This window comes from Camellia sinensis, chromosome 5 (assembly GCF_055761805.1).
Source record: "Camellia sinensis isolate YWXY chromosome 5, ASM5576180v1, whole genome shotgun sequence".
Lineage (NCBI taxonomy): Eukaryota > Viridiplantae > Streptophyta > Magnoliopsida > Ericales > Theaceae > Camellia > Camellia sinensis.
In genome coordinates this window covers 141,702,023-141,717,530 of record NC_138965.1, presented here as the reverse complement: position 1 = coordinate 141,717,530, position 15,508 = coordinate 141,702,023, and the positions used below count along the sequence as shown (strand labels likewise).

The window sequence follows — 15,508 nt, the reverse complement described above, 5'->3', positions numbered from 1 at the left end:
TACAGACATAACGACTTCAGATTGTTATGGGAATTGAACAATAATTATTTTAAATCAATTTTATAGAATAAAATTGAAAGCAAAACAGATGCTAAAAAATAGGTTTTTACAATTCAATAAAATTATATATACATATAACATAATAAGAAAAATATGAAGAAAAAGGTTCAGAAAATAGCCTGTGTGATTGTGAGAGACACGTCAAAGACACTGTCCAAAAGTCGTTATGTGCTCTCTCCATGCAGGTTTTAACGATCACAAACGACTACAAGATACAACCCAAAACTTTACACGATCTGATACAATGCACAGTTGCACTAGAAGAATTTGCCAAGAATGTATCGATTGCCCAGAAATGTGAAATATAAAAATACTGTAAAGAGAAGGAGAGAGAGAGAGAGAAAAAATAAAGAACGTTGTATATTTTTCCCAATGTTAGAGTCCTCTATAAAAAGGCTCTATGGTGTCTATTAGGAACAGACACACCTATTGCATTTGAAACCAAACACATATTTAAAACTCAATTAAATAAGACTATTAAAATAAATAAATAATAAAATATAATAATAAATAATTAAAGTTTTGAAGCTTTTAGGAAATCTCCAACATAATTGAATGCTAAACTTGAACTACATAGTTTATTCTGGTAAAAATCAAATGAACACATAATGATTTTTATTAAAAACACAACTAACTATTGAAAACACAATAAGATTTGTTTACCAAACTACCTGGGGGCCAAAATTAGAAGAAAAACCTCAACTATTGACTCAGCAAAAGACCTGCTTGAAGAGAGCTGAAATATCTGAATTTGATGGATACCTAAGGCCAACACATCTACATATATATAAAAGTCTTAACCATTCACCTACCATTCATCTTCAACATTGAAATCAATGCCACTTACCATTCAAATGACATCCACCTGATAAAAATTGCATCTGAGAATAAATGCCACCTACCCACCAACCATTCAACCATTCAACTAACAAAGTCCAACATAATAAAAGTCGAACAGAATATTAATAAAAGTCCAAATAATTAGTCCAATATAAAAAGTCCAACATACTCATACATAATATTAATAAAAGAAAAAAAAATAATAAGTCCAATATAACAGTCCACAATTAATAATAAAAGTCTTAATAAAGGTCTTAAACATGAAATAATTAGGAAATTCATAAACATCTAACTTCATAAACAATTAGCCGCGATAACCTGTGGTGGTCTTCTCCATCTCAATCTCCAACTTCAAAAACCTCAGCCAAACTTCATCCATAGGAAGTGTCATGAAGCACTCACGACGCTTGTCTCTTAAGAACAATCTGGTAGCCCATACATACAGCTCATCATCCGAGGACACACCAGGGATGCTTTCCAACTTCGCCAAACATTCTGCAATTGAATGATATCTTGATAAGGTTTGTGTTGAAGTTACTGAAGATGACTCAACCACATTGACTATACGATCAAGTGTCTTGTTAAGTGAAGTTGCACCAGAAAATTTTTTCTGTCTTGCTCTTGTTTGATAAACCATTAGTGTTTGATGGAAGTTTTTTGTTTAAATGAACCACCTTCAAATTAGCATCATCATGAAATTCAGCATCATGTGGGGTATGAAATTCCTCCGAAGTCTCATCAGTGTGAGGCATAACCCCTGAGCTAGGGGTGTATGCACGTTCTCCTGTAGTAGTTGCATCTGACAATAGTATGTCTAAGTCTTTAGTGAATTGCAACGGCATACGCCGAAATTTAGCAGCATCAGGATACCTGTCACGACTCAAACCCGCCCCTATGGGTTTAGCATCACAACCGGCCAGTAATCCGTGATTACCAAAGGCATGCTTGACAGTAATCATAGTAATACAGAGTAAGGGGCTGGCGGAAGCCAAATAGTAAATAAAAGATGTCCAATGAGTTGTGAAAATCTGAATGCAAAAAGACTTTTATGCACAAAGCCACATTCATAACCAAAACATATATACATACATCATATACACATGACATCCGGGTTAGGGACCAAATCCCTTCAACATAACTATACAGTCGGAAAGTCTTATTCAGTCGATACAAAACAGAGACGAAAGGGTAAATCTGGGACACCCCAAAATAGCCCTGGCTTGAATGGACTCGGAACCTCAAGGTGAGGCACAATGGTTGGCTTGACAAAACGTGAGCTTAACTTGACGCTCCTAGCTCCGGTCCGGTGCCTGGACACCTACATACATATATAAACAGTGAACTAAAGCCCAGTGAATAACTAATGAGTAAAGAGGTTATGAACGAATGTCCTTTCATTATTTAAAATAGTCATTGACATCAGTAAATCAGTTATTCAATCAGTGGCTCATATTTCATGCCATATCAGTCATTTAGAAATCATAACAGTCATACGTGATACGTCCAATAGCAAAACAGTACAATAGGTCTTAATAGACCGAACAGTCAGTTGATGGCCATCATAACAGTAAACAGTAATAGTTCCAAACATTGGAACTGACAGAGATCTATGTAACAGAAACAGTAACAGTGCAATAACAGTAAGTTGCTATGGATGCCACGAGTACAGTTTACAAATAGGACAAACATTCATTCAGTAAGCAATGTCATTTCAGAAAGCAGTACAGTCAATTGTTCAGAAATAATTATAGTTGAACGTATCTTTACAACATTGTTACTCACAGATTACTAGGCTATGGGCAGGCTAATCAGCGTCCTCGGATGCCAACCCTACATAGTTGCAGAACGAACACACACTAAGTTACACACTTGGGATTAATAACTTAGCCCCTCAACTTGACTTGGTGTGGTTCTATAACATTATCTTCATTAAGATGTCTTAAACATGGCCTAGGAATGCCTAGGATGGAATGAGGATGCAAAAATACACTTTAAAACACTTTTCAAAATTTGCTGAAAACAGGGGTCTCGCTCGAGCGTGTCTTTCCCCGCTCGAGCAGACACGCAGACAAAGAAGCTCCGCTCGAACGTGACTTCCTTCGCTCGAGCGGACTGCAAAATCATGAAAAAGTACTGGTTGTACATTTTTCACTCTCGATGGACGCTTGACCCACGATCGAGCGCGAGACTCAGACCCTCTCTCAAGCGCAAATTCCCCCGCTCGAGCGGACTGCAAAACACATGAGCTTCTGGGCATACACATTTCATGCTCGAGTGTGACTCTATACGCTCGAGTGGAAGTGCATGTACTCAGATTGTACGCTCGAGCGTGGATCCAAAATCTGGAATTTTCAGATTTGATCACCAAGCTTAAACCAAGAATCAAACATGCCAAAACTCATCCTTTTGGGCCAATTTTCTTGAAAACACTTAGAAACTCATAATACAACATGTTTTGAAGATCATTTCATAAAATCAAGCCCAAAGGTAAACCAATTGAACACAATTTCAACTAAAACTTCAAGAACTTGATGAATATATGCCATGCATGTGTTCCTTTGAGTTCAAAGCTTCTAACACATGATTAAATGAGCCATTCACTCCAAAAACATGACGAATTCTTAAATTACAACCATAATCTAGACATGCATGGAAGAATTTTATGCAAAACAACTTCAAATCTCCATAATATGGACATGCATGTATGAATGGACTCTTAAATTAACACATTAAGCTAATTCTTGACTCAAATCCCCAATTCTTCCATAAACCAAGCATGAAACAACTTAAACTCATAATTGAGGGAATGAATTTCCTACCTAAGTCTTGAATTCCAAATGTGGTAGCTCAAATATGCAATTCTCCTTTGGTTCCTCTAAATTCCCAAGCAAATCTCTTGTTGAACTCAATTTTTCTCCCAATTCTCTCTCTCCACGTTTTTACAAGAAGATGGCTGAAGAGTGGTGTATCAAACATGTGTGAAGTGTGAGAAAAAATGGCCTTGGATTAATCCACTTAGTGGCAATGATGTAAATAACCTATATCCAATTAATCTAGCATTATTTAATCTAATTTAATCATTCCAAATTGAATTTTAATTAAAGCTACCATAAAATCATATAAATCCTAATTAGCATATAACACTAATCAATTTCGAAATCGATCGCCGAAAAGGCTTTCAATTCGCAATTAAAATATGAACAGATCATTCAATAACGAACAGATAGAAATGCAAATAAATCACATACTCATGCAATCAATTCAGGATTTCATCTTAATCAGTTACTTATCATGCTTAATCACAGTTTAACACTAATCAGAAGTGAGAGTTGTCACAATACCTCTGCAACAATTACAAAGGAAAATTTAACAATTTCAAGTAACAAAATTTGGTCTGTTCAAACCAAAAACAAACAAAATATGTACATTAAACAATTCACTTACCTCCAATTTCTTAGTCCACCACTCATCAGATGCAGATATAGCTCCAGTCAATGTATCACGGCCTAAGCCTGTCTCACTAACAGATTATTCCAAAAAAGTCAATCTTTTTTCAACACATCCCAACGATTTTTCATTTGTATTCGTTGGTATCACTACTAGAAAAAACACTTTCTGTGACGAACATGTTTGGTCGCGAAAAGTACCATATTTGGTCGCTAAAACCTTTTCGCGACCAAAATATGTTGGTCGCGAGTTGGTCGCTAAAACCTCGTCACAGATAGTTTTCTGCGACCAAAAAAGCCTTTGGTCGCTAAAAGTGACCATTCGCGACCAACTTTTTTGTTCGCAAAAAGTCAAATTCACATTAGCCAAAAGTAAACTTTTAGCGACCAAAGATAAGTTGGTCGCCAAAAGTCAGCGCCTTCACCCAAAAAAAATAATTCTTTTGTGCTCCCTGGGACTTGAACTCCTGACCAAGGAGTCACCATGCACCCAATCCACTCTGCCACTCTATCAATATCATACTTCTTGTTCATATTTGACAAACAAAATATATAACCCATAAAATTGGGTTATATATTATTTTATAAAATTTTTAATGCCTAAATAGAAAAATATGATATAATTACTGTAGTATCATTTTTTTTTAAAATTTATCCTGCCATAACTTTCCGCGACCAACTTTTTTTTTTGGTCGCCAAAGGGTAATCTTCCGCGACAAAAAAAGCCTCTGGTCGCCAATAGTAGACTTTTCGCGACCAACTTTCTTTTTTGGTCGCCAAAAGGTGATCTTCCGCGATCAAAAAAGCCTTTGGTCGCCAATAGCATACTTTCTGCGACCAACTTTTTTTTTGGTCGCCAAAGGGTAATCTTCCGCGACCAAAAAAAGCTTTGGTCGCCAATAGTATACTTTCCGCGACCAACTTTTTTTTTTGGTCGCCAAAGGGTATACTTTCCGCGACCAACTTTTTGTTTTGGTCGCCAAAAGGTGATTTTCCGCGACCAAAAAATTGTGGTCGCCAAAAGTTAAATTTTAGTTGCAGAAAGTGGACTATTTGCGACCAAAAAAAATAGGTGGTCGCCAAAAGTGTTTTTTCTTGTAGTGTATGCTTTTTCAGTTATACTTTTAAACTTAGTTCTACATTTTCCCACCCGATCCTATCTATGTGTGTACCAGGTCTGTGTCCAGGCTTCACTTGCTCAACACAAAGCTTAATAAAAATTTCATTTGATTTGCATCCTAGTGAGCTTTAACGAATGGTCCTTGACTTAGTTTTCCATTGTTCTTCCTATTTTCAGATTGTGTTTCCTCTTGGGTACTCATTCTATGAAAGAAAAAAATTCTTTCAAACAAACTCATTCATCATTGCTTACATTACAACAGCTAGATTAGTACAAAATAACTATACATGGCAACTACGATAGACATATCAACGTTAATTGGGTACAAAGCTTAGTACAATGGTTCATGGTAAACTACATAGCACAAAAACACCAGGTATCTCTAAACGGCACCTATCATCATTTGAAGAGAAATGCAACCGACATAACAATACAATTTGTGAGCAGACTCATAACAAACTGCTTCATGAAAGCATTGGATTGCTTAAGCATTTGGTTCTTGACTTTCAGTCCTACAGTCTCCATATTTTGATTTTGATCAAATATTCTCTCGTTCCTCAGCCTCTTTACCATCGTCACAGATTTTGGGATACACCACCTCCAAAATTGACAATTTCTCTTCTCACAAATGAAATACAATCTCATTTTAGATGGCTTGTCAGACTCGGTAACCCTTATGGTAGCTCTTAGACCACAATCTCATTTCAAAGCCTCATATCTCAAGTCCAAGGTCTCAGCATTAGAAGAATAGTTACTAGAGGATGACATGCCTCTGCATTAATTAGGAAAAATTGAATCCAAATCCTCTAAAATTGATTGGGAAGTTAATTGTAAATATATTTCATTTGGTCATTTTCTGATTCCAGTTTTATGAAAGATGATTGAGATCATACTTCTCACACAAATCTAACCACACACCTTACATATGAACCAAAAAAAGACTAAAACAATAAAATGTCTCTAACATTATTCTAAAAGAGACAGGAATTCATTAATTTGAAATGAAATATAAAATATAAACTAAAGTCTATAGTTTGAAATGAGACAAGAATTCATTAATTCATTATAACCTAAAGCTATGAGGCTGAGCATTGGATTTGGCTGAGACAGGAATTCATTAATTTGAAATGAAGTATAAAATATAAACTAAAGTCTATAGTTTGAAATGAGACAAGAATTCATTAATTCATTATAACCTAAAGCTATGAGGTTGAGCATTGGATTTGGCTGAGACAGGAATTCATCAATTCATTAATCCATAGTTTGAAATGAGACAGGAACTTATAAGGCTAAGTATTGGATTTGGCAAATTAGATAGGAATTCATGAGGCTGAGCATTGAATTCATAAGTTGTACTCATCACAGAAAAAAAAAAATTTCTTCTTCCAACTGAATGCATTCACAGAGCAAGAGGAAAAAGAACAAGCCAATAAATAGAACAAGCCAATGTATTCACAGATTTTTTTTCAATTGGTATCTCAATGTATTCTGAAGAGGAAAAAGAATAAGCCAACTACATGATTCTCGCCAGTCAATCAATACATCATAGAAGCAAAGCTCCAAAATTCTATTAAAAAGCCACTATCTTGGAAAATTGTAATCTTGGAAAATTTCTGCAGTCTTGTAATTTTGGAAAATTTCTATCAAAAAGCCACAATTTTTCAATAGTTTAATATTGTAATTTGGTTTAACCTTAGAAACCTCCAAAATTCCCAGCTCAAACTAAAAGAGTAGGGCATTTAAAGGAAACTGAGTTCAATTACGCTGCAATCTTGGGAAGCTTCTTACGAAAAAACATGATCTTTCAATAGTTCAATGTTGTGATTTGATTAACCCTAGAAACCTCCAAATTTCCCTTCTCAAACAAAAGAGTAGCAAACCAGAATTTGGTAGTTCAAGAAACTTAATAAAACCCAAGAAAACCTATGGTTTAGAAGATCTGAAAGAAGATCAGAAACCCCAGTCACAAGAAATGGGCTTTGACTATATAAAATCCAAATCAAAGAAACATAAAGATGAGATTTTTGAGGGGTTTTTTTTTTTTTTTTCTATTATCAAGAAATTGAAAGGGGCATCTACTTCTATAACAACGAAGATGGGCCTGAGAACAGAGATTTGAGGGTGAGAAGGTCAAAGAAAGACCTGACCAGAGTGGTGTTTGTGACAGAGGGTTCAAGAAAGAGACAAGAAGAGCCTAATCGATGTGTATATATATATATATAACATATAAAGGGCATGAAATCTTACCTTCTTTATGCAGATCAACAGAAAACAAGGGGCCAAACTGAACGATCGGCTGCGATCTTGGAGATGTAGAGGAGTTCGTCGTCGGTTGCCAGAGAGGAGAGGAGAGTGGAAGAGGAGAAGAGAGCGTTAAGGCAATTGAGAAGAGGGTATATATAATGGCAGTTTCGTAATTTCCTTAATTTTGAATGGGCATTTAAGTCATTTCAGTCCCCTCTTACTAGCTGTGCACATAAGTCATTTTTTATAAGCACCCCTGAGCTTCTTTCCAAAATAAGCTGAAAATGGCTTAAATTAAGCTATAATATGATAAATTAAGTTACACCAAACACAATATTTTAGCTTAAATTATGCTAAAAGTTAAAATAAACAGTTTTAAGCTGCGCCAAACAGGTATTTACTGACTTTGACTTTAAGCCGACTCTAGCTAAAAGAATCAATTGAAGCTAATAAGCAAAGCAACAAACATAAAAGGCAAGGAAAATTCTAGGAACTCAGATTTACCGATCTAGAATTTTTTTGAGTGAATGATTGTATGGTAAGGATTAAATTTGTATAGTATGCAATCCATGTGTAAAATAAATCTGAATCATAAAATAAAAATATTGGATAATTTCTAAATTAATAAAGATGGGTTCGTAATATTACTCCAAGCAAAAACATAAAAAGCAAATTCATTGTTTCTCGTAATCGAAGTTTTGAGACTTCTGTGGCACTTCTGTTCTTTGGTTGATATATCACATGATTCATTGAGAGTAGATCATTTTCATGTCCCTTGAAAATATCACTCGTATTTTAAGTTGCACAAACATGTATAATATCTTTTTGTACAACAGGGTGACAGGACTTGTTATTTTTTAAAAAAATTATGCAACACAGCTTTGTTGATATCCTCATTATAATTAACGTAATAAAGATAATATATAGACAAAATAGCAATCTTTTATGGAAACAGTAGCCTTTGGAACTATTGATTTGTTGATCTAATTTTATAGTGAATGTCTGATTTTTTTTTTTTGTTTTTGTTTTTATTTCTTTGGCTCAACTGACACTACAAAAATTCGGGTTTTTGCAACAGCATGGTGCCGTCGCTAATACTCTTAATGCCGTCTCAAAAAAAATTTAGCGACAGCAAATGAATTTTAGCAACGGCAAAGGGGACGTCACAACAAAGAGCGTTGCAAAAACCTTTAAGCACCGTCGCCTTTTTTTTTGTGACAACAAATGTTACCTTTTGCGACGGCAATTAACTGGCGCATATAATATGTAAAAAAGTCAAACCTTTTGCGACGACACCATTCTACCGTCGGTAAAAGTTCTATTTGAGACAGCAAAAAATACTATCGCAAATGGTTTTTTTTTTTTTTTTTTTCCAACGGCATGCCTACCGTCGCTAAAATTTTTATTTGAGACGGCAAAAATGCCATCACAAAAAAAAAAAAAAAAAAAAAAAAAGAGCAATATAATTATTAAAAAATTAAAATTACAGATTTTTTGCGACAGCGTGGTGCCGTCGCCAAAAATAAATAAATAATAAAAATCCTACAATAAAATTATTAAAAATATTAAAATTACCTTTATTAAATGAAAAGCAATTGAAAAAGAAACCAATAATTGCATAATAATATAAAAATTCCTGTATAAAAAAAATAATTTCTCCATAATAAAAATATTCTTGCATTCATAATTACACATCAACAAAATTACCCCCCTACATAATGTTCCATAATACATATATAATGCTTAAATACATAATGTTGTTCATAATTCAAAATAACATAAACCAAACTTACAAGTTTTGCTCATCATTCTCCGTGAGTAACAAAAACATAAGTTAGTCACATTTTTCACAGACATGCATTCCACAAGAAGCAAACTCCTACTCGAAAAATATCTGAAAACAAAAAATAAAAATAATTAATAACAATATAATTATGTGTTAATATGTTAATTACAAAAAAAAAAAAAAAAACATAAAAATTTAACTACTATACAATTACAAAGATAATTATGTAAATAATTTTGGCTAGACCGAAATCCGACTTTAACTCCCAAACTGGGAACCCGATTCAAGTTCCGTCTTCTCCCACAAGTCTCTCGTGCCTAGGCAGTCATGTGTGCCAAGTTTCATGTTACTTCAACGTCGTTTGGTGATTTTGGGGCATTAACACCTCGAATTCTAAGTTTCTTAAGAAACTAGTTTGTTTCTTAAGAGTGAAATCCGGCTCTAACTCCCAAACCGGGAATTCGATTCAAGTCCCGTCTTCTCCCACAAGTCTCTCGTGCCTAGGCGGTCGTGTGTGCCAAGTTTCGTGCTACTCCGACGCCGGTTGGTAATTTTGGGGCATTAACATCTCAAATTCTAAATTTCTTAAAAGTGAAATCCGACTGTAACTCTCAAACCGAGAACCTGATTTGAGTCCCGTCTTCTCCCATAAGTCTCTCGTGACTAGACAGTCGTGTGTGCCAAGTTCCGTGCTACTCTGATGCCGTTTGGTGATTTTGGGGTGTCAACACCTTGAATTCAAATTTCTTAAAGAACTAGTTTACCCAGAGTGAAATCCGGCTCTAACTCCCATACCGGGAACCCGATTCGAGTCCCGCCTTCTCCCACAAGTCTCTCGTGCCTAGGCAGTCATGTGTGCCAAGTTTCGTGCTAATCCAACGCCGTTTGGTGATTTTGGGGCGTCAACACCTCAAATGCTAAATTTCTTAAGGAACTAGTTTGCTTAGAGTGAAATTCGGCTCATCTCCCAAACTGGGAACCCGATTCGAGTCCCGTCTTCTTCCACAAGTCTCTCGTGCCTAGGCGGTAATGTGTGCCAAGTTTCGTGCTAATTCGACGTTGTTTGGTGATTTTGGGGCTTCAACACCTTGAATTCAAGTTTTTTAAGGAACTAGTTTGCCTAGAGTGAAATCCGGCTCTAACTCCCAAGCCGGGAACTCAATTCGAGTCTCATCTTCTCTCACAAGTTTCTCGTGCCTAGGCAGTCGTGTGCCAAGTTTCGTGCTAATTCGATGCCGTTTGGTGATTTTGGGGCATCAACACCTCAAATGCTAAGTTTCTTAATGAACTAGTTTGCCTATAGTGAAATCCGACTCTAACTCCCAAACTGAGAACCCGATTCGAAACAAATCACCAAGTAATCAAAGTAATGTTGTCAATGGCTTAGGCAACTCTACACAATGGACCTAGCTGGTTTATACACTTTTGCACAGGTAAAAGAGTTCAAAAAGATGATCATTGAATCAGTTTTTACATGAATGATTGTTAGAATAAGGAATATCTTCGCTTTTTATGAGTTCCAGTTATTTTTTAATCTCACAATATTTGATATCTGCAGAATCATGCATTTTGTCAAATGATTTTTATATACCAATTTCCATGTTTCTATGGTGTCAATAACCAATTAAAAATGAATTGGGGTGGTTTGCAGGATTTTCAAATATGAAAATTAAAATACTAACAGCAAATTTCTCAAAGAAAAAAATGTAAATGAAAGGGAGTAGTTACAGCAGGAAAAAAGGAAAAAGAAACTGTGAGAGAGAGAGAGAGTAGTCAAGAAGCTAAAATGATCAAAGAAAACATTGCAGTTCTTAGTACCTTGACATATCAATTGTTTGACATCGTCCAAAATCTAAGCTAGAAAGCACAACAATGTGCTTTTTTCCACTAGCAGTAGCAAAATCAGCCACATTCTTTGCAAATTCAACCATCATCCCCCTGTTTAATCATCCACTTAGAACTTTAGAGTCAATTTGTGAAGAAATGAAAATGAAGACACTATCTCCTAACGAAATGGAAACAAGCATACATCAAATGAAAAATAACCCTATGGCAAATCTACGCCACATGGTACACTTCAACTATGAACAAAAAACTATCCTTGATGGCGAATCACCATAAGTTTGAGTACACAGCTAAGCAATTGAAGAGACAAGAAAAAAATATGACTTTGGAAAAAATCCAAATGCTAAAAATAAATTTAATTCATTCGCTAAGGATAAAAATAAAAAATAAAAAAAAGTATCATAAATCTTTACCAAAAGATAAAACCTCAACAAGAAAGATAGATACTACCTCACATTGGCATGTGGGCGATCAAATATTTCACATTGATTGATGGTAGGCATTGAACCATGAAGAGGAAGAACAAGAAACTTGCTGGGATCTCTAAGTAAACTGTGTGCTTTAATTTTTTTCAAGTAGCTTAGAAATGTCATCCCAACCAGTGAGGAATACAAGAATGGCTCCATCACTTTCATGACGACAGATGTGTTCTATTGTTGATTCCACCTACAAGAGATTAATGTATCTTTTAGGCAAAGAAGCATTTTCAAGGTAAGAATTAACACCATTATGACTTGTGAGAACCCTCTAATATGTTCCAAGAGCTTTATAAGTATGTTCAACAAATAAATGAAAATGTTACTAGCTTAAAATTGTTCAATGATGTAGTTCAAACCTTATACCTTCTTTTTTTTTTTCCCTAACAAATAAATTTGTACTTCAAACTCATCTGAAGAATTTTAAACGCAACAAATAGAATTAATAATAATAATAATAATAATAACAGCACCATGATGCCCAAAGTTCCAACATCATATTTCTCTTAGTTTCCTACAAATAAAAAGGGGTTGTACTCAATGCATAAGGTTCCCTACTCACAACAGGGTCTAGGATAGGAATAAGCGGGCAACCTTCCCCAAAATGTTTGTAGAGAGGCCGATTCCAAGACTCGAACCCACTCCACAACGCTGGGAATCCTAGACACCCCTCAAGCTTGTTTAAATTAAAGGAGTAGCCTCATTATAAATATTAGAAAGCCTATCCAATGGGTCTACCCAAACACATCTATTTGTGGGTCTTTTTTTACTTTGTTTGCAATATTTCTTACATAGTTGAATGTTCAATATGATGTCTCTGCACTCTTGTTATTTGATTTAGCTTAGTATTTTTGCTAATCAAAGCTTGAAGCATTCCTAATCACCACCTTAAAATTTAGTGAAACACAAAAAAGAAAAAAAACTAAGCACCATTCATTTTCATTCATGTAATCCTTGAAGCCTAAAAATTTCCACAGACAATAGAAAAGTATAAAAAAAATAAATAAAACAGAATTTTGAAAATATCAAACAACAAAAGGTAAAAAATCAGAACAAGACAAACCTGAGATCATTATGAAGACAGATACAGAACATGTAATTCAACTCTTCAAATGAGAAACACTATCCAATTTCCTCAAAGAGCCCTCACTGAAAATGCAAAGTTTCTCATGGATAGGTGCAAGTGTCCACTCAAAATATGCATTATGCATTGGTGTAATGAAACTTCTCATGATGCCATCATATAAAGGGCTCCATATTACATCACCATGAAGCAAGCACGCAAAATATGTTTTTAAACAAATAGTCCGCAGTTAGAATGCATGCAATCATTTCATTTAAACAAAAACATATCAGTGAGATCATAATGTGTTTTAGCTACACTTCTCATCAACTAAACCCAACTGAAGGGATATGTTACTAATATGATTTAGAGACTTGAACACGAATGAATAGTCTGCAGTTAGAATGCATACAATCATTTCATTTAAACAAAAACATATAAGTGAGATCATAATGTGTTTCAGCTACACTTCTCATCAACTAAACCCAACTGATGGGATTGGTAGTAATTTGGAAATCATGAATTTACAAGTTGCACCTATTTATCATAATTGGATGAGAACATTGACTTCAGCAGAAAGAGATGAAAATTTGTAGTATATCAATGAACTCAAGCAAAAGCTAATATATGTACATTACACAAAGTAAGAAAAATCTGTCGAAAATTTTGTTCATACACTATGTAAGTCTACAAGGCAAATAAACAATAGAGGAAAGGCATATAAGAAATATAAAAAAAAGGATGTATAGTTGATTTTAGCAGCCAACAAAATGCTAGATTTTAAAACATGCACAGTTCAATAGATGGAAATGAAATATGAAAATAGTTTTCTTTACAAACACGACCACATACATAACATACTCTTTAGATTGAACATGATGGCTATTTCCCACATGACAGAGAGAGAGAGATAAACAGGTGAACACATAATGAAGAAATGCAAAATATACCAGTCACAAAAATGTTGGAATCTTTTTTTTTACTTAAATGACTTGGCAGATGGATATGCACATTATAAATTAAAATCTAATGCCATCATATCATGAACGATTTTAGATGCAATCATACCATGAATAATGAAAATGAAAACGGAAAATATATATACTGCTATATATATAAAGAATAGAGTAAGAGAACCTGGGCATTAGTTATTTTTGTGTTAAAAAAAAAAAAAATTAGTTGTGGTCATACATATACATGTAATAATTGCGTTGTATATATCTACTTCTAGAGAAGGTATATATACACTACGGTACATGAAAATAAAGAGCCTACCCTATTAGCATTGTCCCTAAAATTGGTATATAAAATATTGTTCCTACACTTGAGAAGCTATATTTTGAATAACAGAAATGTAAACATTTACGTATCACCCTCTCTGGGCATTTGTGGCATTCAATGTTATAAATAAAAATAAAAAAAATGTTTCTCATTGAGAAGTTATTGGATGTTCTGATTGGTTTGAACATTAGAGTTCACCAATTTTGTTTGTGTTTTAGCCCATATATACAGAGGTTTCCTTTGATAATTGACATGGAATATTGCTCCAAGAACAAGCAATAATTTTTTGTTCTCATCCATGTTCATTATCCAAGCTAAAAAACAAAAACAAAAACAAAAACACAACAAATCAAAGCTATAAAAAAGTGATTAATCAACTTACTCTCAGAGCTCAATCACTACAAATCCATACACAAACCCCCGCGAAATCCAACGAAAAAAATAGCTGAACATAAATAAATATATATAATTTAACAACCCATCAAATTGAATATGAATTCTGAAAAAATAAAGAAGGAACATATTGCATCAATCGACAAAAACTGATACAGAGAAAAATTCAAAATAAATAAATAAAGCCGAAATTGATTAGAGAATAGGGGCTAAAATTCGAAAGAAGAAATCGAAGAGAGTACATTCAAGATTCTTACCAGGCATATTACTGTGAGAGAGAGATAGAGAGAGCGCAGAGACCGATCAGTGTTTGTGAAGGGGCTAGGGCAAATATAATATATATATATATATATAAATGTTAGGGTTTACTGAGAGAGAGAAATAGAAGGATATACACACCAATTATTATGGAGAGGCCGGTGATGACGAGAAGCCATGCTCATCGGCGAATTGCACGAAGATGAGTTGCGTGAAGGTGGGGTGTAACAGTATGTTTGGAAAAGAAATAATTATTTAAGTTATTGGAAAAAGAAAAGAAAGAAAATGGTTGTGATTTCTCTTATTTTTGTTTGAATAAGGAATAAATAAAAGAAAAGAAATGATTGTGATTTCTCTTATTTTTGTTTGATTAGATTTCATTAAGAGAAAAGAAAAGAAAAAAAAGAAATTATTTTATATTATATTACTAAAATAACTTTTTTATATTTTCAATCATTTTATTTTTTTTATTTTTATATGGATAAAATTGGTATTATGAAAATAGTGGTTTCTTTTCTCTCTCAATCTCTCCACTTTTGGGAAGATTGAAAATGAGATTTATAAGAGAAATGAGTTTCTCTCAATTTCTCTCAATTTATTCTCATTTCTCTCTACTTAAGTTATCCAAACAAGTAAGAGAAATACATATCTCTCAATTTCTTTTCTTTTCTCTCCAAATTACTTAATCCAAACATA

General features: G+C 34.2%; 1 protein-coding gene across 18 annotated transcripts; it reads right to left on the bottom strand.

Moving 5' to 3' along the window:
- Positions 1–1,002: 1,002 nt before the first annotated feature.
- On the bottom strand, positions 1,003–15,065 carry LOC114306227 (uncharacterized). Of its 18 annotated transcripts, none has more exons than XM_082869916.1 (6): positions 14,954–15,034; positions 14,544–14,606; positions 12,881–12,966; positions 11,792–12,007; positions 11,315–11,434; positions 1,003–2,218 (listed from the first exon to the last, which is right to left on the bottom strand). In XM_082869916.1, exons 4-6 carry the CDS (start codon positions 11,974–11,976, stop codon positions 2,179–2,181), a joined length of 345 nt encoding a protein of 114 aa, XP_082726042.1. In that variant the 5' UTR covers positions 11,977–12,007; positions 12,881–12,966; positions 14,544–14,606; positions 14,954–15,034; the 3' UTR covers positions 1,003–2,178. The 18 variants fall into 18 exon arrangements, 14 of the variants coding, with proteins under 14 accessions (XP_082726042.1, XP_082726039.1, XP_082726040.1 ...); XM_082869908.1 differs by lacking the exon at positions 1,003–2,218 and adding an exon at positions 9,364–9,604 and having other exon boundaries at positions 14,954–15,032; XM_082869910.1 differs by lacking the exon at positions 1,003–2,218 and adding an exon at positions 9,364–9,604 and having other exon boundaries at positions 14,812–15,021.
- Between the last annotated feature and the right edge of the window lie 443 nt (positions 15,066–15,508).

What these genes read in the sequence shown, in the direction of transcription:
- LOC114306227 (XM_028251429.2), bottom strand. Translation starts at nt 11,976, where the DNA reads ATGAAAGTGATGGAGCCATTCTTGTATTCCTCACTGGTTGGGATGACA. An exon ending in CGCCCACATGCCAATGTGAG is followed by an intron (nt 11,435 to 11,791) that starts GTAGTATCTATC and finishes ATGATTAAACAG; the next exon opens with GGGGATGATGGTTGAATTTG. An exon ending in CAAACAATTGATATGTCAAG is followed by an intron (nt 9,605 to 11,314) that starts GTACTAAGAACT and finishes TTTTGTTTTCAG; the next exon opens with ATATTTTTCGAGTAGGAGTT.